At 43.2% G+C, this 25,959-nt stretch overlaps 1 protein-coding gene across 1 annotated transcript in view; it reads left to right on the top strand.

Moving 5' to 3' along the window:
• LOC138638921 (zinc finger protein 484-like) overlaps positions 1–25,959 on the top strand; it is a 143,147-nt gene that overhangs the window by 28,152 nt on the left and 89,036 nt on the right. Inside the window, exons 2-3 of the mRNA XM_069728671.1 lie at positions 1,593–1,704; positions 13,708–13,860. Of these exons, the coding sequence (XP_069584772.1) occupies positions 13,783–13,860 (78 nt within the window). The 5' untranslated portion in view covers positions 1,593–1,704; positions 13,708–13,782. The remainder of the gene's footprint in view (positions 1–1,592; positions 1,705–13,707; positions 13,861–25,959) is intronic.

Raw genomic sequence — 25,959 nt, 5'->3', positions numbered from 1 at the left:
ACTGCGGCCTGAGGGAGAGGAAGCCATGACTGCACAGACTGTGGGAGACTCCGGCCTGAGGGAGAGGACGCCATGACTGCACAGACTGTGGGTGACTCTGGCCTGAGGGAGAGGACGCCATGACTGCACAGACTGTGGGTGACTCCGGCCTGAGGGAGAGGAAGCCATGACTGCACAGACTGTGAGTGACTCCGGCCTGAGGGAGAGGAAGCCATGACTGCACAGACTGTGGGTGACTGCGGCCTGAGGGAGAGGAAGCCATGACTGCACAGACTGTGGGTGACTGCGGCCTGAGGGAGAGGAAGCCATGACTGCACAGACTGTGGGAGACTCCGGCCTGAGAGAGAAGAAGCCATGACTGCCCAGACTGTGGGTGACTGCGGCCTGAGAGAGAGGACGCCATGACTGCCCAGACTGTGGGTGACTGCGGCCTGAGGGAGAGGACGCCATGACTGCACAGACTGTGGGTGACTCCGGCCTGAGGGAGAAGACGCCATGACTGCACAGACTGTTGGTGACTCCGGCCTGAGGGAGAGGACGCCATGACTGCACAGACTGTGGGTGACTCCGGCCTGAGGGAGAAGACGCCATGACTGCACAGACTGTGGGTGACTCCGGCCTGAGGGAGAGGAAGCCATGACTGCACAGACTGTGGGTGACTGCGGCCTGAGGGAGAGGAAGCCATGACTGCACAGACTGTTGGTGACTCCGGCCTGAGGGAGAGGACGCCATGACTGCACAGACTGTGGGTGACTCCGGCCTGAGGGAGAAGACGCCATGACTGCACAGACTGTGGGTGACTCCGGCCTGAGGGAGAGGAAGCCATGACTGCACAGACTGTGGGAGACTCCGGCCTGAGGGAGAGGACGCCATGACTGCACAGACTGTGGGTGACTCTGGCCTGAGGGAGAGGACGCCATGACTGCACAGACTGTGGGTGACTCCGGCCTGAGGGAGAGGAAGCCATGACTGCACAGACTGTGAGTGACTCCGGCCTGAGGGAGAGGAAGCCATGACTGCACAGACTGTGGGTGACTGCGGCCTGAGGGAGAGGAAGCCATGACTGCACAGACTGTGGGTGACTGCGGCCTGAGGGAGAGGAAGCCATGACTGCACAGACTGTGGGAGACTCCGGCCTGAGAGAGAAGAAGCCATGACTGCCCAGACTGTGGGTGACTGCGGCCTGAGAGAGAGGACGCCATGACTGCCCAGACTGTGGGTGACTGCGGCCTGAGGGAGAGGACGCCATGACTGCACAGACTGTGGGAGACTCCGGCCTGAGAGAGAGGACGCCATGACTGCACAGACTGTGGGAGACTCCGGCCTGAGGGAGAGGACGCCATGACTGCACAGACTGTGAGTGACTCCGGCCTGAGGGAGAGGACGCCATGACTGCACAGACTGTGGGAGACTCCGGCCTGAGGGAGAGGACGCCATGACTGCACAGACTGTAGGTGACTCCGGCCTCAGTCACAGTTGCCGTTTGTCCAAGGCTGAAATCAGTTTCTTATTCGTTGTTTTTTTTTCTGTTTCTTTTTTGTAGAGTTAACAACAAATAATAATCCAGTTATTGATCCGCTTCTTCTTTGTAGGATTTTACCATCGAAGGTGACAAGTCCGCAGCTCTGATCTCACTGTATACACTGCTGAAAAGAATAAAGGGAGCAATTCACAGCCTAGATATCTCTGAAGGAAAGATTTCAGGTGCAGATTTTTATTCATTGCATACTGGAATAATAATAATTTATTTCTGTAGCGCCAACATATTCCGCAGCGCTTTACAATTATAGAGGGGACTTGTACAGACAATAGACATTACAGCATAACAATAATCACAGTTCACAATAGATACCAAGAGGAGTGAGGGCCCTGCTGCTCGCAAGCTACAATCTTGCAATAAGCAGCCTCAATAGTAAAAAGTTGGTCACACAGGGTTAATAGCGGCGGTAACGGAGTGAGTTACCCGCAGCATAATGCGGTCTGTTAATGCTGCCATTAACCCTGTGTGAGCGGTGACCGGAGGGAAGTATGGAGCGGGCGCTGACTGGACGGAAGTAGGGAGGGACTAATTCTCGGCCGGGCTGTGGACGTCGCTGATTGGTCGTGGCAGCCAGGACAGGCAGCTGGCAACACCAATCAGCGATGCAGGATTTCCGGGACAGACAGAAAGACAGACAGACATACGGAAGTGCCCCTTAGACAATTATATAGTAGATAATTGACCAACTGTTGGTAATACACATGTTTCTCTATGTATGTTGTCATGTCCTAATAGGTATATTAAATGTTATGTTTTAGGTCCCTTTAGTGTGCGATTTATCTTGAATTTCTGGGTTAGGGTGGAGATCCCTGGAGCGAACCAGTAAGCCCCAATCAGATCATTCATCTGTGTCTTCAATCTGTGCGTGGGCCCATGTGCCCATTGAACAACCATAGGGTACATGCTTCGGGGTAAACAGGGTTGTAGTCCATTGCGTATACCCTTCCGTTTTGATGTGTTGCCCCTTCCACATCCAGCATTCCTTCTCCTCCTTTGGAGCTTGCTCCTGCAACTTCTTAAACAGGTTCCAGGACGTCATCTTGTCAGGTGTCTTGTCCTCAGTCATCATGTAGTAGCTGTCAGGCTCTGCGACCTCTCCCACTTCTCCATATTGTCTTCCTTTGGCTGCCATATCCGCCATATTGTTGCCCCGTGCCTCTACTGTGTTCAGTTTTCCATGTGCTTTGACTTTCAGTACTGCCACCTTTTTTGGAAGTTGGAGTGCGTCCAGCAGGTCTCTGATGGCTCCATGATGCTTCGCGGTTGTTCCGCTTGCTGTGATGAAGTCTCTTGCAGCCCAGATGGGTCCAAAGTTGTGTGCTATGCCATGCAAGTACCTTGAATCGGTATATATGGTCGCAGTTTTGCCGTTCGCAATCTGGCAGGCCTTCATCAGCGCTATCAGTTCTGCTTCCTGGGCTGACAGGCTGAGCGGCAGACTTCTGGACCACAGGATTTCTTGATTACCAGTCACTGTACATCCCATGTGAAATCTTCCTTAATCACCTGCAAATCTTGAGCCATCTACATAGAGGATCAACTCTGGGTTGGTCAGTGGCTCATCCGCCACATTGGGTAATCCTGCTGTTTTTTGTTGCATGATGCTGAAGCAATCATGGTCATCAGTCCGGAGCAAATCCAGATCCTTGTGAAAGGTATCGTACAGATTTTGATCTGAAGAGTCCATATCCGCATCCCCCCCTTGGGGGCGGGAGTAGAGTGGATCTGGAGATGGTGACATTGTCAGACAAGAGCAGAGCGCACTGGAGGTGAAGATGCCTGGTTTTGCAGAGATGTTTTGGCTGGGTTTGGTTGAGGATTGTTGAGATGTCGTGCGGGGCCAGGATCTCCAGAGGAAGTCCAAGAATGATGGCAGCAATCTTGTCCAGGAGGGCGTGCGCTGCAAGGACTGTACTCATGCAGGAGGGGGGCTCCCTTGCAACTGGATCCAGGTGAGCTGAATAGTAGCCTAGAGGTCTCTTCTTTCTCCTGTGAATCTGCATCAGGACTCCGGCGGCATGGCCTTCTTTTTCCATCAGGTATAGACGAGATGGTTTCTCGTAGTCAGGTAGGCCTAGTGCTGGCACTGAGACTATGGAGTCTTTCAGTTTCCTGAACTAGTTGAAGGCCGCATCCGAGAGAAGGAACGGGGTTGCGTTAGTGCAATCGTACAGAGGCTGCATTAAGACTGAGGCATCAAGGATCCAATTTCTGCAATATGAAACTAGACCAAGGAAGGCCTGTAGCATCTTTGGAGTTGTTGGGGGGGGAACCATCTTCTCCACTGTGGTCTCCCGGTCATCTATCAGGTGTTTTGTCTGGTGAGCAATACATTGTTCCAGGAACATAACTAGTTTCTGACACACTGGGCTTTGTTTTTCGAGACCTTGCATTGCTGCTCCGCCAGGCAGAGTAGGAGAGACAAGGAATGGGCTGTGCAGGTATCGATATCATCCTGCACAAAGGAGAAGATCATCCACGTATTGTAGTAGAGTGACCTCAACATGTTCTATAATCCATTTGGCAAGGATGGAGGACATTGCTTTGGTGAACTGTGAAGGGGTGTTCTGGGCCCCCATGGGCATCACTTTCCATGTGTACTGTGCCCCCTGGTGCATTAAGGCAAACAGGTACTGGTCGTCCAGGTGAAGGGGAACACTGAAAAAAACGTTGGGCAGATCGACCACTGTGAACACTGTTGCTGTGGAAGGTACATTTGAGAGCAGAGTGTGCGGATTTGGCACAGTTGGGGTTTCAAATACCATAGCCTCGTTCACAGCCCTCAGGTCATGCACCATTCTGAACTTGGCTGGCTCTGCTTCTACAGTCTACTTCTTGATCGGGAAAAGTGGGGTATTGCAAGATGATGTGCAAGGAATAATGATTCCTATTTCCAGGTAGACCTTCAGTTGGTCAGAGACAGCTTGATTCTGGGCGATGGACAGGGGATACTGGGCCTTACAAGGGTATGGGGTACCTAGCTTGTGTGACACCCATACTAGGGTAACTTGAAGTTCTCCCACGTCCTGGGGTCCCTTAGACCATAGACATGCTGGTACTACATCCAGTACCTCCTTGGGTAGGCCTGCATCAGTTGTTTGAGTTTGTTGTAGGGCCACCAGCATGATTGATTCTTCTTGGGTCAGGGGTGAAGAAAGTGTCACGGTCATACATAGTAACATAGTAACATAGTTAGTAAGGCCGAAAAAAGACATTTGTCCATCCAGTTCCAGTCCATCTTCCTGGAACACTATGGTCGCCTTCAGCTTCTGCAGTAGGTCTGCTCCCAGCAGGTTGAGTGGACATGTCCTTGACACCATGAATTGGGACAGAATAGAGTCCACATGTTCAGGGGCTTTGTAAGCTGGGAATGTCTGACTTGACCATCTATCCCCACGCAAGACACAGAAGATTCTGATAGGCAGGTGGGATCGTGGAGTTCCACATGTCTCATCACACTTCTGGTTGCACCCGTGTCCACAAGAAAAGATCTTACAACCCCATCTACTTTCAGGGTAATTTGAGGTATTTGTCCCACCGGTGGCATTTTGCATGTTAGGAGCGTGGTGTCTTGTGGACCTGGCTTGCCCCTGTCCTATGGGCAGAGCTCTTCACTGATTTCTGTACTTCTTCCTCTATGACCTGTTTCTCTGGGCCAACTCTTGGGTTGCGTGGGTGCTCTGCACTGGTTCTGGAAATGGCCAAACTTGCCACAGTTGCAACACTTGCCACTTCTGTCTTTGTAGGGTGGTTGATCTTCCAGGTCATTGGTCACCATAAGAGGGGCTGTCTTCCACACTCCTGGTTGGGACTCAATCCCTTTGGCTACTGTGAGCAGGGTGTCCATTGCTATTGACCTGTACGCCTCTGTTATTGGTTATCTAAATGTATATGGAATATTGTGATTAATGCACATATGAATGCTGATTAAGCAACTAAAGTGTAACTGTCACCTTGTTGCATCTAGGACAAAGTTGAGACATCTATTCATCACTTAGTACATCTGGTGGTGTTCCGCTTTTGCCTGCAAAGCCCCAAACAGTCTGTCTGGCTTATATCAGTTTGTCAGCCATTTTAAGCAATTGATTATAGTGTATATTTTAGCTGTGAGTATATGTATGTATGTATGTATATATATAAGTTTATATGCAAGTGAGATCTATATGAAATCTATACATATCCATCCCAAGGAGGGCTGGAGTTGGAATGATACTCAAAATCAAAATGAAAAATAAAATTACAGGCTGATCCAACTTCAGCGGAAATGCCTTATGACAAGGAAAAGATGCTCAGTATTGTGTGTGGCCTCCACGTGCCTGTATGACCTCCCTACAACGCCTGGGCATGCTCCTGATGAGGCGGCGGATGGTCTCCTGAGGGATCTCCTCCCAGACCTGGACTAAAGCATCCGCCAACTCCTGGACAGTCTGTGGTGCAACGTGACGTTGGTGGATGGAGTGAGACACGATGTCCCAGATGTGGTCAGTCGGATTCAGGTCTGGGGAACGGGCGGGCCAGTCCATAGCTTCAATGCCTTAATCTTGCAGGAACTGCTGACACACTCCAGCCACATGAGGTCCGGCATTGTCCTGCATTAGGATGATCCCAGGGCCAACCGCTCCAGAATATGGTCTCACAAGGGGTGTGAGGATCTCATCCCGGTACCTAATGGCAGTCAGGCTACCTCTGGTGAGCACATGGAGGACTGTGCGGCCCTCTAAAGAAATGCCATCCCACACCATTACTGACCCACTGCCAAACCGGTCATGCTGGAGGATGTTGCAGGCAGCAGATTGCTCTCCACGGCGTCTCCAGACCCTGTCACGTCTGTCACATGTGCTCAGTGTGAACCTGCTTTCTTCTGTGAAGAGCACAGGGCGCCAGTGGCGAATTGCCAATCCTGGTGTTCTGCGGCAAATGCCAAGCGTCCTGCAAGGTGTTGGGCTGTGAGCACAACCCCCATCTGTGGACGTCGGGCACTCACCTGTGGACGTCGGGCACTCAGACCATCCTCATAAAGTCAGTTTCTAACCGTTTATGCAGACACATGCACATTTGTGGCCTGCTGTAGGTCATTTTGCAGGGCTCTGGCAGTGCTCCTACTGTTCCTCCTTGCACGAAGGCGGAGGTAGCGGGTAGTGTTATGAACAGGTAATTCAGTACCTCAATGGGTCTAGTGGTTAAGAGCACACAAGGTGACCTGACAGTTAGCAATAACAAGGACGAGCTCTGAGACGTGGGAACTCTGCTGACCGCAATCCCTAATCCTATCATACCACACTAAAGGTAGCCGTGGAGCGCTCCTGTCCAGGCCTAGGCGCCTCGATCACAGCCTGAGAAACTAGCTAGCCCTAAGAGAGAAAAATAAGCCTACCTTGCCGCAGAGAAATTCCCCAAAGGAAAAGGCAGCCCCCCACATATAACGACTGTGAGTAGAGATGAAAGTACAAACACAGAGATGAAATATATTTTAGCAAAGTGAGGCCCGACTGACTGAACAGATCGAAGATAGGAAAGATTACTTTGCGGTCAACACAAAACCCTACAAACAACCACGCAGAGGGTGCAAAAAGACCCTCCGCACCGACTAACGGTACGGAGGTACCCCCTCTGCGTCCCAGAGCTTCCAGCAAGCAAGAAAAACAAATAGCGCAAGCTGGACAGAAAAAATAGCAACAAAAGTAACACCAGCAAAACTTAGCTTATGCAGGAAAGACAGGCCACAGGAACGATCCAGGAGAAAGCAAGATCCACACTAGAACATTGACTGGAGGCCAGGAGCAAAGCACTAGGTGGAGTTAAATAGAGCAGCACCTAACGACTTCACCACATCACCTGAGGAGGGAAACTTAGAAGCCGCAGTACCACTCACATCCACCAACGGAAGCTCATAGACAGAATCAGCCGAAGTACCACTTGTGACCACAGGAGGGAGCTCTACCACAGAATTCACAACAGGGTAGCTGCTGGGTTGTTGCCCTCCTATGGCCCCCTCCATGTCTCCTAGTAGCGCCTCCAGCCTTTGGACACTACGCTGGCAGACACAGCAAACCTTCTTACCACAGCTCGCATTGATGTGCCATCTTGGATGAGCTGCACTACCTGAGCCACTTGTGTGGGTTGTAGAGTCCGTCTCATGCTACCACAAGTGCGAAAGCGCAACCAACACTCAAAAGTGACCAAAACATCAGCCAGAAAGCATTGGTACCGAGATGTGGTCTGTGGTCCCCACCTGCAGAACCACTCCTTTATTGAGGGTGTCTTGATAATTGCCAATAATTTCCATCTGTCTATTCCATTTGCGCAACAGCATGTGAAATTAATTGTCAATCAATGTTGTTCCTAAGTGGACAGTTTGATTTCACAGAAATCTGATTCACTTGGAGTTATATTCTGTTGTTTAGGTGTTCCCTTTTATTTTTTGAGCCGTGTACTATCAGCTATTACCGGCTCTCCAGCAGCTGTTTATACATCCTGCATTGTTCTATATACTGTATAGCTCTGATCTCACTGTATCTAATGTAAATGATTGGAGGACGGATGTTCTGGTATCTAATCCCATCTGAGCCTCTAGTGCTGGAGAGACTGTGTCACCCCAACAAGCTCCTGTAATGGCTGGAGGACAACGTCTCTGACCAGGTCGCTCAGTCCGTCCACATCATCCCTGGAGGTTCAGTGACTGTTGTCTGTACAGACGCGGTATAGAGCCGGCTGTGTGCCGGGCATGTTTCCAGCCAGTGCTCGGTATAGTGAGCGGTGAGTGAAGCCGCTCCGTGCACGTACCTTGGACTGAGGGCTGGAAATCTCAGGAGAGGAAATAGCTTCATTTACTTTCAGTAAAACAACCGAGCAGCAATGTATCAGGATCCTGTCAGCACCGGCGCACTGACACGGCTGAACAAGGTGACTCACCCACACCGTGGGAGAGCCCGGGGTCAGATACCGCAGGGAAAGCTCAGGCAGACAGGACCTGAACAGCGTGCTGAGGATTGTAGAAAACAGAAGGACCTGCGATCATGTGACCACAGGGGGTGGGGCTTAGTGTCCTGCTGCTGGAGATGAGTGCAGGATTCTACAGGGACCCTGAAGTAGAAGAGAGCGGAACTCAGGTCGGACAAGCGGGGGTCATACACGGAGAGGGCGGCGCGGTACAGAAGGGGCGATCAGAGAATAGTCAGAACGTAAGAAAGGAGTCATCCACGGAGATAGCAGCGCAGTACAAGAGGGACAGACAGAACTCTAAACGGGGACAGAACCAGACAAGCATAAAGTAGCACAGACACAACAGGGTCACACACACTCGGCCAAGGGTCAAAGTATAAGCGACGAATGACCCCCACATTGAGGCTATAAGAAGTCTCCCAGAATCCCATAGTGAGGCCGTCCAGATTAACCTCTGAACTGCCTAATCCCACAAACTATGCAGATCATGACAGTACCCCCCTCTCAACGGGGGACCTCCGGACCCCCAGGTTTCCCAGAATGCCGGGCATGGAATGCACGAACCAGACGGTCAGCGTGTACCGATTTGGCTGGTACCCATGATCGATCTTCCGGACCATACCCCCTCCAATGTACCAAATACTTGTAAAGACCACCGAACCCGCCTGGAATCCACAATATGTTGTACCTCAAACTCCATATGTCCCTCAACCAAGACAGGAGGAGGAGCAGCTTCAGTATCTTCACTCACCGCCCCCAAGGGTTTAAGTAAACACCTATGAAAGACATTATGGAGTTTTAAGGAGGGAGGAAGACAGAGGCGATAGGTTACCGGGTTCACTACTCCGATGACCTCATAGGAGCCAATAAATTTAGGCCCCAGTTTGGCAGAGGGCAGTCGAAGATTTATATTTCGTGTGGACAGCCACACTTTATCCCTACAAAGCAGCGTCTGAGCAGAATCCCTTTTCCTATCCGCAAACGTTTAAGCGTACCACCTGAGACCGGAAATATCTAGAGAGCGTCTCTGCTGAAGGTAAACTTGTCATGGGTACAAAATGTGCCAACTTAGAAAACCTATCCACCCCTACCCAAATAACTGTATTACCACAGGATGATGGAAGATTGGTGATGAAGTCCATTGATAAGCGATTCCATGGCCTTCCTGGGACTGGCAAAGGCACCAATTCGCCGGCTGGCAACTCGAGCTCTTAGAATGGGCACATATCCCACATTCTGCAACATGTTTCTGGATATCTGAAGCCATTAAAGGCCACCAAAAGACCCTTGCCACTGCTTCCTGTGTGGCGACCATACCAGGGTGTGCACTCAACTTCAAGTCATGGAACTCCCACAGGCGTTTGTTGCGCAAATGCTGCGGAATAAACAATTTGTCTACAGGCTTGGAGAATGAGGGACGGTTGATCGGGGTGAATAACGGCTCAAAACTACACGATAAGGCATTAGCCTTTACGTTCATAGACCCTGGCCGAAAGGTAATGGAAAACTGAAATATGGAAAAAAAAAAAACAGTGACCAGCGAGCTTGCCTGGGAGTCAGTCTTTTAGCAGACTTGATGTACTCTAAATTTTTATGGCCAGTGATAACCGTAATAGGATGAGCCGCCCCCTCCAAAAAGTGCCTCCATTCTTCGAACGCAAATTTAATGGCCAGAAGCTTTCTGTTGCCTACGTCATAATTTTTCTCCGCTGGAGAAAATTTCTTAGAAAAATAGTCACAGGGCCTGAGATTAGTCAGAGAAACTGGTCCTTGCGACAAAACTGCCCCCACCCCCACCTCGGAAGCATCCACCTCAACCACGAATGGTTTGGAAGGGTCCGGTTGGACCTGGATAGGAGCAGATGAAAAACATTTTTTTAGCATTAGAAAGGATTGTTTAGCTAACGAGGACCAGTTTCTGACATCTGCCCCTTTACAAGTGAGGTCCGTGAGAGGCTTAGTCACCTGTGAAAAACCTTTAATAAACTTGCGCAAATCACAAGAAGCACTGGAGTCCCCTAAGGTCCCGGGGTTGGACCCACTCCACAATAGCTTGCACTTTCTTGGGATCCATGCGAAACCCCTGAGGTGAAATTATCAGACCTAGAAATTACAATTCCTAAACAAAAAATGAACATTTCTCGAGTTTGACAAACAATTGGTTTTCTGAGCCTCTGAAGCACTGTTTTAACATGCAAGATATAGGAAACTGTCAACAGAATATATCAGGATATCATCTAGGTATGCCACTACAAAACGGCCAATGAGATCCGAAAATACCACATTGATAAAATTTTGAAACACTGCGGGTGCGTTGGTGAGCCCAAATGGCATTTCTAGATTTTCAAACAACCCCTCAGATGTAAGGAAAGCCGTTTTCCACTCTTCCCCTTTTTGTATTCTTAAGTTGTAAGCCCCCTCAGATCCAGTTTAGAAAACCATTTAGAGCCAGAGAGCTGGCTACAGAGATCAGGAATCAACGTTGGGGGATATGTGTTCCTCACAGTAATTTTATTTAGTTCTCGAAAGTTGAGGCAGGGATGTAGGCTGCCATCTTTTTTTCTTAATAAAAAAAACAACAACCCACTGCTACCAGGGAAACTGAGGGTCTTATGTGCCCCTTACGGAGAATTTCAGAAATATACTGTTTCATAGCAAGGCACTCGGGGCCAGACAGATTGAACAGGCGAGCTTTGGGCAATTTGGTTCCAGGAATCAGATCAATGGCACAATCAAATGGCCTATGAGGGGGTAACGCCTCAGCCTCACTCTCAGAAAACACGTCCTCAAAGTCTCTCAGGTACTCCGGAATACCCTCCAGACTATTAGAAGACACAGAGACGGGTTTTGCGATTTTTCACACAACAAATAGATTTATGGTAACAGTCAGCACACTTGGACCCCCACTTGACAATCTCCCCAGATTCCCAGTCAATCACTGGGTTATGGCAGCAAAGCCACGGCATGCCCAGCACCAGCCCTGCTGGTAATTTGTCCATGACAAAACATTCAATATTCTTCCGCATGAGAAGAACCAATTTTCAACACAAACTTTTCAGAAACGATCCCAGTTCGGGTAATAGGAGATGAGTCGATAGCCACGACTTTAAGTGGTGTAGGAAGCCTGACTGTCCCTATCTCGTATTGGGAAATGACATCGGAGCTGACCAGGTTGAGTGATGAACCACTGTCCACCAGTGCTGTAGAGAAAAAACAGACATTGTCTACCAGCAGTTCAACCCTTAGAAAAACTTTAGGACATGAGGAAGAAAGTACCTGCAGGTCCGGGCAGCCTCCTCGACCACTACCCAGACCTAGTCGTTTCCCGAGGACGATGGGCACGAGGGGCAATCCTTTTTCCAATGACCAGACTCCCCGCAATAAAAACAGAGCTGCTTCTCCCGGCGCTGTCTCCTCTCAATCTCTTTGACCGAAGTGGCGCCAATCTCCATGGGTTCAGGAGCGACACCAGTCTCTTTGCTGCCGGAAAATAGGGATGTCTCAGACTGCATGACACCCCTAGCCCGAAGCCTGCGGTCCATGCGCACGGCCTGAGTAATGGCATCCTCCAAGGTGTCAGGTGGTGGATGAAGGGCCAGAGCATCTGGGAGGCATTCGGCCCGGCCTCTGCGGAATCAGCCCCAAAGGGTGGCATCATTCCATGAGACCTCCACTGCCCAGTGTTGAAACTCTGCACAAAACCACTCAGCCGAGCGTTTAACCTGACGCACACTCATGACCATATCTTCAGCCATACGTACTCTGTCAGGCTCATCATATATGCGGCCCAAGGCTTCAAAGAAGGCATCGACTATCATTCTCTCGCAGGTAGTGGGAGACAGAGAAAAAGCCCATGCTTGGGGGGCACCCCGCAGTAAAGAAATAATGCCCCCCACCCTCTGGAACTCGTCCCCAGAGGAACGGGCCGTAAAGGAAAAAAAAAAATGCTTACATCCCTCCCTGAAGGACCTAAACGCCTTTTTATCCCCTGAAAAGAAATCAGGTAATTTGACCAGAGATTCAGGGATACCACAGATACATCCCTACTCCCGGAACCAAGAGACCCTGCCGCAACGGCCCCCTGCAGTGTCCACCAACTGCTGTTGGGTATGGGCCATCCTGTGCTGTTCCATATTGAGCTTTTCGAATATTTGGGTTAGATGCTTGACCTGATCGGCCAAAGTCAGGGGATCCATGCTGCTAGTTTGCACAGAAAAACACAACTTTTCCCAACCCTAAAAAATGTATGGTCACTTATAATATCAGGATCCTGTCTGCACCAGCGCACTGCCACGGCTGAACAGGGTGACTCACCCATACTGTGGGAGAGCCCAGGGTCAGATACTGCAGGAAAAGCTCAGGCAGACAGGACCTGAGCAGCGTGCTGAGGATGACAGAAAACAGAAGGACCTGCGATCATGTGACCACAGGGGCGGAGCTTAGCGTCCTGCTGCTGGAGATGAGTGCAGGATTCTACAGGGAACCTGAAGTAGAGAAGAGGGGAACCCAGATCAGACAGGCGGGGGTCATACACGGAGAGGGCGGCGCGGTAAGACGGGGCGAGCAGAGAATAGTCAGAACGTAAGAAAGGAGTCATACACGGAGATAGCAGCGCAGTACAAGAGGGACAGGCAGAACTCTAAACGGGGACAGAACCAGATCAGAACCAGCACAGGCACAACAGGGTCACACACACTCGGCCAAGGGTCAGAGTATAAGCTACGAGGAATGACCCCACATTGAGGCTATAAGAAGTCTCCCAGAATCCCATAGTGAGGCCGTCCAGATTAACCTCTGAACTGCCTAATCCCACAAACTAAGCAGATCATGACACAATGTCACCTTATTCACCCACAGATCACCCCTGAAGTGGTAGAAATAGCGTTCTCCAAGTGGACAGGTTCTCTAGAGGCAAAGACTGAGGGATGTGACGAAGCCGCGCAGATACAGGGAGAGACTTTACTAGTTCTACAGGTACGGACTCTGCTATGTTCCATCATATTAGAGACCCCTAAACTTCTACACGGACCCCCTATATTCATGGAGGTCATAAGGAACCGAGGCTTCAGATGTCTTTATAGGATGGTGGAAAGCACAAGCCCGGTCCTCACAGGTGGAAAGTCTCACCTGATGGACAGGTGTAAAATACCTATTAATCTGTGAATGTCACTGTGCAATGAGATCAGATCTGTATGTGACTGACGATGTCCTTGTATGATTTACAGCCTCCTGTCATAAAGACCCCGAAAAACCAGATCCATTCACACCACCAAGATTTATCCCCGAATGACGAACCAGACATGGACGAAGACGAGAACAACATTTCCAGAAGAATCATAGACTTCACCTTAGAGATCATCTCCCTGCTGAGCGGAGAGGTAAACTCTTCTATATTTCTATTATTATCTGCTGAGTGGAGAGGTAAACTCTTCTATATTTCTATTATCTGCTGAGCGGAGAGGTAAACTCTTCTATATTTCTATTATCTGCTGAGTGGAGAGGTAAACTCTTCTATATTTCTATTATCTGCTGAGTGGAGAGGTAAACTCTTCTATATTTCTATTATCTGCTGAGTGGAGAGGTAAACTCTTCTATATTTCTATTATTATCTGCTGAGCGGAGAGGTAAACTCTTCTATATTTCTATTATCTGCTGAGCGGAGAGGTAAACTCTTCTATATTTCTATTATTATCTGCTGAGTGGAGAGGTAAACTCTTCTATATTTCTATTATTATCTGCTGAGTGGAGAGGTAAACTCTTCTATATTTCTATTATCTGCTGAGTGGAGACGTAAACTCTTCTATATTTCTATTATTATCTGCTGAGTGGAGAGGTAAACTCTTCTATATTTCTATTATTATCTGCTGAGCGGAGAGGTAAACTCTTCTATATTTCTATTATTATCTGCTGAGCGGAGAGGTAAACTCTTCTATATTTCTATCATTATCTGCTGAGTGGAGAGGTAAACTCTTCTATATTTCTATCATTATCTGCTGAGTGGAGAGGTAAACTCTTCTATATTTCTATTATTATCTGCTGAGTGGAGAGGTAAACTCTTCTATATTTCTATTATCTGCTGAGTGGAGAAGTAAACTCTTCTATATTTCTATTATCTGCTGAGTGGAGAGGTAAACTCTTCTATATTTCTATTATTATCTGCTGAGTGGAGAGGTAAACTCTTCTATATTTCTATTATTATCTGCTGAGTGGAGAGGTAAACTCTTCTATATTTCTATTATCTGCTGAGTGGAGAGGTAAACTCTTCCATATTTCTATTATCTGCTGAGTGGAGAGGTAAACTCTTCTATATTTCTATTATTATCTGCTGAGCGGAGAGGTAAACTCTTCTATATTTCTATTATCTGCTGAGCGGAGAGGTAAACTCTTCTATATTTCTATTATTATCTGCTGAGTGGAGAGGTAAACTCTTCTATATTTCTATTATCTGCTGAGTGGAGAGGTAAACTCTTCTATATTTCTATCATTATCTGCTGAGTGGAGAGGTAAACTCTTCTATATTTCTATTATCTGCTGAGTGGAGAGGTAAACTCTTCTATATTTCTATTATTATCTGCTGAGTGGAGAGGTAAACTCTTCTATATTTCTATTATTATCTGCTGAGTGGAGACGTAAACTCTTCTATATCTCTATTATTATCTGCTGAGTGGAGAGGTAAACTCTTCTATATTTCTATTATTATCTGCTGAGCGGAGAGGTAAACTCTTCTATATTTCTATTATTATCTGCTGAGTGGAGACGTAAACTCTTCTATATCTCTATTATTATCTGCTGAGCGGAGAGGTAAACTCTTCTATATCTCTATTATTATCTGCTGAGTGGAGAGGTAAACTCTTCTATATTTCTATTATTATATGCTGAGAGGAGAGGTAAACTCTTCTATATCTCTATTATTATCTGCTGAGCGGAGAGGTAAACTCTTCTATATTTCTATTATTATATGCTGAGAGGAGAGGTAAACTCTTCTATATCTCTATTATTATCTGCTGAGTGGAGAGGTAAACTCTTCTATATTTCTATTATTATCTGCTCAGTGGAGAGGTAAACTCTTCTATATTTCTATTATCTGCTGAGTGGAGAGGTAAACTCTTCTATATTTCTATTATCTGCTGAGTGGAGAGGTAAACTCTTCTATATTTCTATTATTATCTGCTGAGCGGAGAGGTAAACTCTTCTATATTTCTATTATTATCTGCTGAGTGGAGAGGTAAACTCTTCTATATTTCTATCATTATCTGCTGAGTGGAGAGGTAAACTCTTCTATATTTCTATTATCTGCTGAGTGGAGAGGTAAACTCTTCTATATTTCTATTATTATCTGCTGAGTGGAGAGGTAAACTCTTCTATATTTCTATTATTATCTGCTGAGTGGAGAGGTAAACTCTTCTATATTTCTATTATTATCTGCTGAGTGGAGAGGTAAACTCTTCTATATTTCTATTATTATCTGCTGAGTGGAGAGGTAAACTCTTCTATATTTCTATTATTATCTGCTGAGTGGAGAGGTAAACTCTTCTATATTTCTATTATTATCTGCTGAGCGGAGAGGTAAACTCTTCTATATCTCTATTATTATCTGCTGAGCGGAGAGGTAAACTCTTCTATATTTCTATTATCTGCTGAGTGGAGAGGTAAACTCTTCTATATTTCTATTATTATCTGCTGAGTGGAGAGGTAAACTCTTCTATATTTCTATTATTATCTGCTGAGTGGAGAGGTAAACTCTTCTATATTTCTATCATTATCTGCTGAGTGGAGAGGTAAACTCTTCTATATTTCTATTATTATCTGCTGAGTGGAGAGGTAAACTCTTCTATATTTCTATTATTATCTGCTGAGTGGAGAGGTAAACTCTTCTATATTTCTATTATTATCTGCTGAGTGGAGAGGTAAACTCTTCTATATTTCTATTATTATCTGCTGAGCGGAGAGGTAAACTCTTCTATATTTCTATTATTATCTGCTGAGCGGAGAGGTAAACTCTTCTATATCTCTATTATTATCTGCTGAGCGGAGAGGTAAACTCTTCTATATTTCTATTATCTGCTGAGTGGAGAGGTAAACTCTTCTATATTTCTATTATTATCTGCTGAGTGGAGAGGTAAACTCTTCTATATTTCTATTATTATCTGCTGAGTGGAGAGGTAAACTCTTCTATATTTCTATTATTATCTGCTGAGCGGAGAGGTAAACTCTTCTATATTTCTATTATTATCTGCTGAGTGGAGACGTAAACTCTTCTATATCTCTATTATTATCTGCTGAGCGGAGAGGTAAACTCTTCTATATCTCTATTATTATCTGCTGAGCGGAGAGGTAAACTCTTCTATATTTCTATTATTATCTGCTGAGTGGAGACGTAAACTCTTCTATATTTCTATTATCTGCTGAGTGGAGAGGTAAACTCTTCTATATTTCTATTATTATATGCTGAGTGGAGAGGTAAACTCTTCTATATTTCTATTATCTGCTGAGTGGAGAGGTAAACTCTTCTATATTTCTATTATTATCTGCTGAGCGGAGAGGTAAACTCTTCTATATTTCTATTATCTGCTGAGTGGAGAGGTAAACTCTTCTATATTTCTATTATTATCTGCTGAGTGGAGAGGTAAACTCTTCTATATTTCTATTATTATATGCTGAGTGGAGAGGTAAACTCTTCTATATTTCTATTATTATCTGCTGAGTGGAGAGGTAAACTCTTCTATATTTCTATCATTATCTGCTGAGTGGAGAGGTAAACTCTTCTATATTTCTATTATTATCTGCTGAGTGGAGAGGTAAACTCTTCTATATTTCTATTATTATCTGCTGAGTGGAGAGGTAAACTCTTCTATATTTCTATTATTATCTGCTGAGTGGAGAGGTAAACTCTTCTATATTTCTATTATTATCTGCTGAGCGGAGAGGTAAACTCTTCTATATTTCTATTATTATCTGCTGAGCGGAGAGGTAAACTCTTCTATATCTCTATTATTATCTGCTGAGCGGAGAGGTAAACTCTTCTATATTTCTATTATCTGCTGAGTGGAGAGGTAAACTCTTCTATATTTCTATTATTATCTGCTGAGTGGAGAGGTAAACTCTTCTATATTTCTATTATTATCTGCTGAGTGGAGAGGTAAACTCTTCTATATTTCTATTATTATCTGCTGAGCGGAGAGGTAAACTCTTCTATATTTCTATTATTATCTGCTGAGTGGAGACGTAAACTCTTCTATATTTCTATTATTATCTGCTGAGTGGAGAGGTAAACTCTTCTATATTTCTATTATCTGCTGAGTGGAGAGGTAAACTCTTCTATATTTCTATTATTATATGCTGAGTGGAGAGGTAAACTCTTCTATATTTCTATTATTATCTGCTGAGTGGAGAGGTAAACTCTTCTATATTTCTATTATTATCTGCTGAGTGGAGAGGTAAACTCTTCTATATTTCTATTATTATCTGCTGAGTGGAGAGGTAAACACTTCTATATTTCTATTATTATCTGCCGAGTGGAGAGGTAAACTCTTCTATATTTCTATTATTATCTGCTGAGTAGAGAGGTAAACTCTTCTATATTTCTATTATTATCTGCTGAGTGGAGAGGTAAACTCTTCTATATTTCTATTATTATCTGCTGAGTGGAGAGGTAAACTCTTCTATATTTCTATTATTATCTGCCGAGTGGAGAGGTAAACTCTTCTATATTTCTATTATTATCTGCTGAGTGGAGAGGTAAACTCTTCTATATTTCTATTATTATCTGCTGAGTGGAGAGGTAAACTCTTCTATATTTCTATTATTATCTGCTGAGTAGAGAGGTAAACTCTTCTATATTTCTATTATTATCTGCTGAGCGGAAAGGTAAACTCTTCTATATTTCTATTATCTGCTGAGCGGAGAGGTAAACTCTTCTATATTTCTATTATTATATGCTGAGTGGAGAGGTAAACTCTTCTATATTTCTATTATTATCTGCTGAGCGGAGAGGTAAACTCTTCTATATTTCTATTATCTGCTGAGTGGAGAGGTAAACTCTTCTATATTTCTATTATTATATGCTGAGTGGAGAGGTAAACTCTTCTATATTTCTATTATCTGCTGAGTGGAGAGGTAAACTCTTCTATATTTCTATTATTATCTGCTGAGTGGAGAGGTAAACTCTTCTATATTTCTATTATTATCTGCTGAGCGGAAAGGTAAACTCTTCTATATTTCTATTATTATCTGCTGAGCGGAGAGGTAAACTCTTCTATATTTCTATTATCTGCTGAGTGGAGAGGTAAACTCTTCTATATTTCTATTATTATCTGCTGAGTGGAGAGGTAAACTCTTCTATATTTCTATTATTATATGCTGAGTGGAGAGGTAAACTCTTCTATATTTCTATTATTATCTACTGAGCGGAAAGGTAAACTCTTCTATATTTCTATTATTATCTGCTGAGTGGAGAGGTAAACTCTTCTATATTTCTATTATTATATGCTGAGTGGAGAGGTAAACTCTTCTATATTTCTATTATCTGCTGAGTGGAGAGGTAAACTCTTCTATATTTCTATTATTATCTGCTGAGTGGAGAGGTAAACTCTTCTATATTTCTATTATTATCTACTGAGCGGAAAGGTAAACTCTTCTATATTTCTATTATTATCTGCTGAGTGGAGAGGTAAACTCTTCTATATTTCTATTATTATATGCTGAGTGGAGAGGTAAACTCTTCTATATTTCTATTATCTGCTGAGTGGAGAGGTAAACTCTTCTATATTTCTATTATTATCTGCTGAGTGGAGAGGTAAACTCTTCTATATTTCTATTATTATCTGCTGAGTGGAGAGGTAAACTCTTCTATATTTCTATTATCTGCTGAGTGGAGAGGTAAACTCTTCTATATTTCTATTATTATCTGCTGAGTGGAGAGGTAAACTCTTCTATATTACTATTATTATCTGCTGAGTGGAGAGGTAAACTCTTCTATATTTCTATCATTATCTGCTGAGCGGAGAGGTAAACTCTTCTATATTTCTATTATTATCTGCTGAGCGGAGAGGTAAACTCTTCTATATTTCTATTATTATCTGCTGAGTGGAGAGGAAAACTCTTCTATATTTCTATTATTATCTGCTGAGTGGAGAGGTAAACTCTTCTATATTTCTATTATCTGCTGAGTGGAGAGGTAAACTCTTCTATATTTCTATTATCTGCTGAGTGGAGAGGTAAACTCTTCTATATTTCTATTATTATCTGATGAGCGGAGAGGTAAACTCTTCTATATTTCTATTATCTGCTGAGTGGAGAGGTAAACTCTTCTATATTTCTATTATTATCTGCTGAGTGGAGAGGTAAACTCTTCTATATTTCTATTATTATCTGCTGAGTGGAGAGGTAAACTCTTCTATATTTCTATTATCTGCTGAGTGGAGAGGTAAACTCTTCTATATTTCTATTATTATCTGCTGAGTGGAGAGGTAAACTCTTCTATATTACTATTATTATCTGCTGAGTGGAGAGGTAAACTCTTCTATATTTCTATCATTATCTGCTGAGCGGAGAGGTAAACTCTTCTATATTTCTATTATTATCTGCTGAGCGGAGAGGTAAACTCTTCTATATTTCTATTATTATCTGCTGAGTGGAGAGGAAAACTCTTCTATATTTCTATTATTATCTGCTGAGTGGAGAGGTAAACTCTTCTATATTTCTATTATCTGCTGAGTGGAGAGGTAAACTCTTCTATATTTCTATTATCTGCTGAGTGGAGAGGTAAACTCTTCTATATTTCTATTATTATCTGATGAGCGGAGAGGTAAACTCTTCTATATTTCTATTATCTGCTGAGTGGAGAGGTAAACTCTTCTATATTTCTATCATTATCTGCTGAGTGGAGAGGTAAACTCTTCTATATTTCTATTATCTGCTGAGAGGAGAGGTAAACTCTTCTATATTTCTATTATTATCTGCTGAGCGGGGAGGTAAACTCTTCTATATTTCTATTATCTGCTGAGTGGAGAGGTAAACTCTTCTATATTTCTATTATCTGCTGAGTGGAGAGGTAAACTCTTCTATATTTCTATTATCTGCTGAGTGGAGAGGTAAACTCTTCTATATTTCTATCATTATCTGCTGAGTGGAGAGTTAAACTCTTCTATATTTCTATTATTATCTGCTGAGTGGAGAGGTAAACTCTTCTATATTTCTATTATTATCTGCTGAGTGGAGAGGTAAACTCTTCTATATTTCTATTATTATCTGCTGAGTGGAGAGGTAAACTCTTCTATATTTCTATTATTATCTGCTGAGTGGAGAGGTAAACTCTTCTATATTTCTATTATTATCTGCTGAGCGGAGAGGTAAACTCTTCTATATTTCTATTATCTGCTGAGTGGAGAGGTAAACTCTTCTATATTTCTATTATCTGATGAGTGGAGAGGTAAACTCTTCTATATTTCTATTATTATCTGATGAGTGGAGAGGTAAACTCTTCTATATTTCTATTATTATCTGCTGAGCGGAGAGGAAAACTCTTCTATATTTCTATTATCTGCTGAGTGGAGAGGTAAACTCTTCTATATTTCTATTATTATCTGCTGAGTGGAGAGGTAAACTCTTCTATATTTCTATTATTATCTGCTGAGTGGAGAGGTAAACTCTTCTATATATCTATTATCTCCTGAGTGGAGAGGTAAACTCTTCTATATTTCTATTATCTGCTGAGCGGAGAGGTAAACTCTTCTATATTTCTATCATTATCTGCTGAGTGGAGAGGTAAACTCTTCTATATTTCTATTATCTGCTGAGTGGAGAGGTAAACTCTTCTATATTTCTATTATTATCTGCTGAGTGGAGAGGTAAACTCTTCTATATTTCTATTATCTGCTGAGTGGAGAGGTAAACTCTTCTATATTTCTATTATTATCTGCTGAGTGGAGAGGTAAACTCTTCTATATTTCTATTATTATATGCTGAGTGGAGAGGTAAACTCTTCTATATTTCTATTATCTGCTGAGTGGAGAGGTAAACTCTTCTATATTTCTATTATTATCTGCTGAGTGGAGAGGTAAACTCTTCTATATTTCTATTATTATCTGCTGAGCGGAGAGGTAAACTCTTCTATATTTCTATTATCTGATGAGTGGAGAGGTAAACTCTTCTATATTTCTATTATTATCTGCTGAGTGGAGAGGTAAACTCTTCTATATTTCTATTATCTGCTGAGTGGAGAGGTAAACTCTTCTATATTTCTATTATTATCTGCTGTGTGGAGAGGTAAACTCTTCTATATATCTATCATTATCTGCTGAGTGGAGAGGTAAACTCTTCTATATTTCTATTATCTGCTGAGTGGAGAGGTAAACTCTTCTATATTTCTATTATTATCTGCTGAGTGGAGAGGTAAACTCTTCTATATTTCTATTATTATCTGCTGTGTGGAGAGGTAAACTCTTCTATATTTCTATTATTATCTGCTGAGTGGAGAGGTAAACTCTTCTATATTTCTATTATTATCTGCTGAGTGGAGAGGTAAACTCTTCTATATTTCTATTATTATCTGCTGAGCGGAGAGGTAAACTCTTCTATATTTCTATTATTATCTGCTGAGCGGAGAGGTAAACTCTTCTATATTTCTATTATTATCTCCTGAGTGGAGAGGTAAACTCTTCTATATTTCTATTATTATCTGCTGAGCGGAGAGGTAAACTCTTCTATATTTCTATTATTATCTGCTGAGCGGAGAGGTAAACTCTTCTATATTTCTATTATCTGCTGAGTGGAGAGGTAAACTCTTCTATATTTCTATTATCTGCTGAGTGGAGAGGTAAACTCTTCTATATTTCTATTATTATCTGCTGAGCGGAGAGGTAAACTCTTCTATATTTCTATTATTATCTGCTGAGCGGAGAGGTAAACTCTTCTATATTTCTATTATCTGCTGAGTGGAGAGGTAAACTCTTCTATATTTCTATTATTATCTGCTGAGCGGAGAGGTAAACTCTTCTATATTTCTATTATTATCTGCTGAGTGGAGAGGAAAACTCTTCTATATTTCTATTATCTGCTGAGTGGAGAGGTAAACTCTTCTATATTTCTATTATCTGCTGAGTGGAGAGGTAAACTCTTCTATATTTCTATTATTATCTGCTGAGGGGAGAGGTAAACTCTTCTATATTTCTATTATTATCTGCTGAGCGGAGCGGTAAACTCTTCTATATTTCTTTTATCTGCTGAGTGGAGAGGTAAACTCTTCTATATTTCTCTTATCTGCTGAGTGGAGAGGTAAACTCTTCTATATTACTATTATCTGCTGAGTGGAGAGGTAAACTCTTCTATATTTCTATTATTATCTGCTGAGCGGAGAGGTAAACTCTTCTATATTTCTTTTATCTGCTGAGTGGAGAGGTAAACTCTTCTATATTTCTATCATTATCTGCTGAGCGGAGAGGTAAACTCTTCTATATTTCTATTATTATCTGCTGAGCGGAGAGGTAAACTCTTCTATATTTCTCTTATCTGCTGAGCGGAGAGGTAAACTCTTCTATATTTCTCTTATCTGCTGAGTGGAGAGGTAAACTCTTCTATATTTCTATTATCTGCTCAGTGAAGAGGTAAACTCTTCTATATTTCTATTATCTGCTGAGCGGAGAGGTAAACTCTTCTATATATCTATTATCTGCTGAGTGGAGAGGTAAACTCTTCTATATTTCTATTATCTGCTGAGTGGAGAGGTAAACTCTTCTATATTTCTATTATCTGCTGAGTGGAGAGGTAAACTCTTCTATATTTCTATTATTATCTGCTGTGTGGAGAGGTAAACTCTTCTATATTTCTATTATTATCTGCTGAGTGGAGAGGTAAACTCTTCTATATTTCTATTATTATCTGCTGAGTGGAGAGGTAAACTCTTCTATATATCTATTATCTCCTGAGTGGAGAGGTAAACTCTTCTATATTTCTATTATTATCTGCTGAGCGGAGAGGTAAACTCTTCTATATTTCTATTATTATCTGCTGAGCGGAGAGGTAAACTCTTCTATATTTCTATTATTATCTGCTGAGTGGAGAGGTAAACTCTTCTATATTTCTATTATCTGCTGAGTGGAGAGGTAAACTCTTCTATATTTCTATTATTATCTGCTGAGCGGAGAGGTAAACTCTTCTATATTTCTATTATTATCTGCTGAGCGGAGAGGTAAACTCTTCTATATTTCTATTATCTGCTGAGTGGAGAGGTAAACTCTTCTATATTTCTATTATTATCTGCTGAGCGGAGAGGTAAACTCTTCTATATTTCTATTATTATCTGCTGAGTGGAGAGGAAAACTCTTCTATATTTCTATTATCTGCTGAGTGGAGAGGTAAACTCTTCTATATTTCTATTATCTGCTGAGTGGAGAGGTAAACTCTTCTATATTTCTATTATTATCTGCTGAGGGGAGAGGTAAACTCTTCTATATTTCTATTATTATCTGCTGAGCGGAGCGGTAAACTCTTCTATATTTCTTTTATCTGCTGAGTGGAGAGGTAAACTCTTCTATATTTCTCTTATCTGCTGAGTGGAGAGGTAAACTCTTCTATATTACTATTATCTGCTGAGTGGAGAGGTAAACTCTTCTATATTTCTATTATTATCTGCTGAGCGGAGAGGTAAACTCTTCTATATTTCTATTATCTGCTGAGTGGAGAGGTAAACTCTTCTATATTTCTATCATTATCTGCTGAGCGGAGAGGTAAACTCTTCTATATTTCTATTATCTGCTCAGTGAAGAGGTAAACTCTTCTATATTTCTATTATCTGCTGAGCGGAGAGGTAAACTCTTCTATATATCTATTATCTGCTGAGTGGAGAGGTAAACTCTTCTATATTTCTATTATCTGCTGAGTGGAGAGGTAAACTCTTCTATATTTCTATTATCTGCTGAGTGGAGAGGTAAACTCTTCTATATTTCTATCATTATCTGCTGAGCGGAGAGGTAAACTCTTCTATATTTCTATTATCTGCTCAGTGAAGAGGTAAACTCTTCTATATTTCTATTATCTGCTGAGCGGAGAGGTAAACTCTTTACTCAGCAAACTATCACTGTTCTGACATTGCCACTGCAGCAGCTGAGCCTGGAGGTGGCAGATCGCCGCACTGTCGTTTTGCAGCACCCGAACACCTCAGGTTTGGAGACAATGACTCCCAGGCAACCCTTAGTTTAGCTCATGATCACTTTGCCTGATAGGTTCTCTGAGAGGGGAGCGCGTGACAGGTTTATTGTTTTCAGAGAGACCTGTATACTATTCTTCCTGTTACGGCCTTGTACCTCATGAACCGAGGAGCAACTGGTGGGGGTTATAATCTCGCTCTATCATGGTGACCCTCAAGCATGGCTATTTTCTCTCCTGTCTGAGACCCACTCGCTTCAGACGTTGGAGGAATTTTTTCTGACCCTGGGTAATATATACTTGTGAAAGTGTTCGGCCCCTGGAACTTTTCAACCTTTTCCCACATATCATGATGTCGGGGTCGTCACGACAATACCCTTCATCCACCAGTCATTCCAAATCAGATTAAAAGCATGTTGGTACAGGATAAGAATGAGTCAGACACAATGGGTGTTCAAACTCATTGCATGCTCGTGTGTAACGTCACAGCAACAACTGAACTTTATTTCCTGATACACAACATTACATGATCTATTGGGGGAAGGTGTGCAGAGGGCGGGGATAGGCGGGGGTTAAGCAATGTATCTAGTATTCAGTCCTTCTGGTTGGCTCTGACGTCATCTGATGGATCCTCCTTCATCCACGTCACTTTAAGTTTCCATTTCTCCAGAAACGATACTTTAGCTTCAGAAACGAAAGTAGATTCTTGGCAAGTACAAAAACTAAGGCAAAGGTGAATACTGGCAGCCATCTTAAATACAATTACATATGCATTAGCTAGCAAAGGGGAAAAACTTATTGTTTCACAGCATAAGAATATATATGTACAAAAGAGTATAAAGACATATATTTTCACCTTGACAATCCCCCCTAAACACTAAGTTTTTCCCTAAGAAGAAAGATCCTTCGAGACTGTCCATGTGATGGGGAAAGGGGAGGTGGATTTCTTCATCCAGACACCTCAGAAGCTCCTCCAGGCAGCTGAACCCTTCACTAGCTTCACATGGAGTTCTCCTGCTGTCCCTAAACTAAATCTCTTTACATCATCTGAAAGTAAGGGGTATTGTCTATCTTCTTGAGGGGACATACTTGGGGATTTCCCCTGGATCAGTGCCATCGTACTCTGATGGGTCTACTTCTTGGTTGAGGAAGGTGCCAGTTGGAGTTGCCTTAGTGATAACCTTTTTATACAGGGGAATAACGCAACAGAGAATTATCGATCCAACTACAAGAAGGGCAATCAGTACTAGACAAGCTTGTTGAAGGAATCCTTTGAGCCCACTCAACCAACTGGAAAAGAAAGATGTGTCTACTCCTGCATTAGATTTTAATTC

Source organism: Ranitomeya imitator, chromosome 5 (genome assembly GCF_032444005.1).
Source record: "Ranitomeya imitator isolate aRanImi1 chromosome 5, aRanImi1.pri, whole genome shotgun sequence".
Lineage (NCBI taxonomy): Eukaryota > Metazoa > Chordata > Amphibia > Anura > Dendrobatidae > Ranitomeya > Ranitomeya imitator.
The sequence above is the reverse complement of the archived record's forward strand: the minus strand, read 5'-3'. Positions and strand labels throughout refer to the sequence as shown.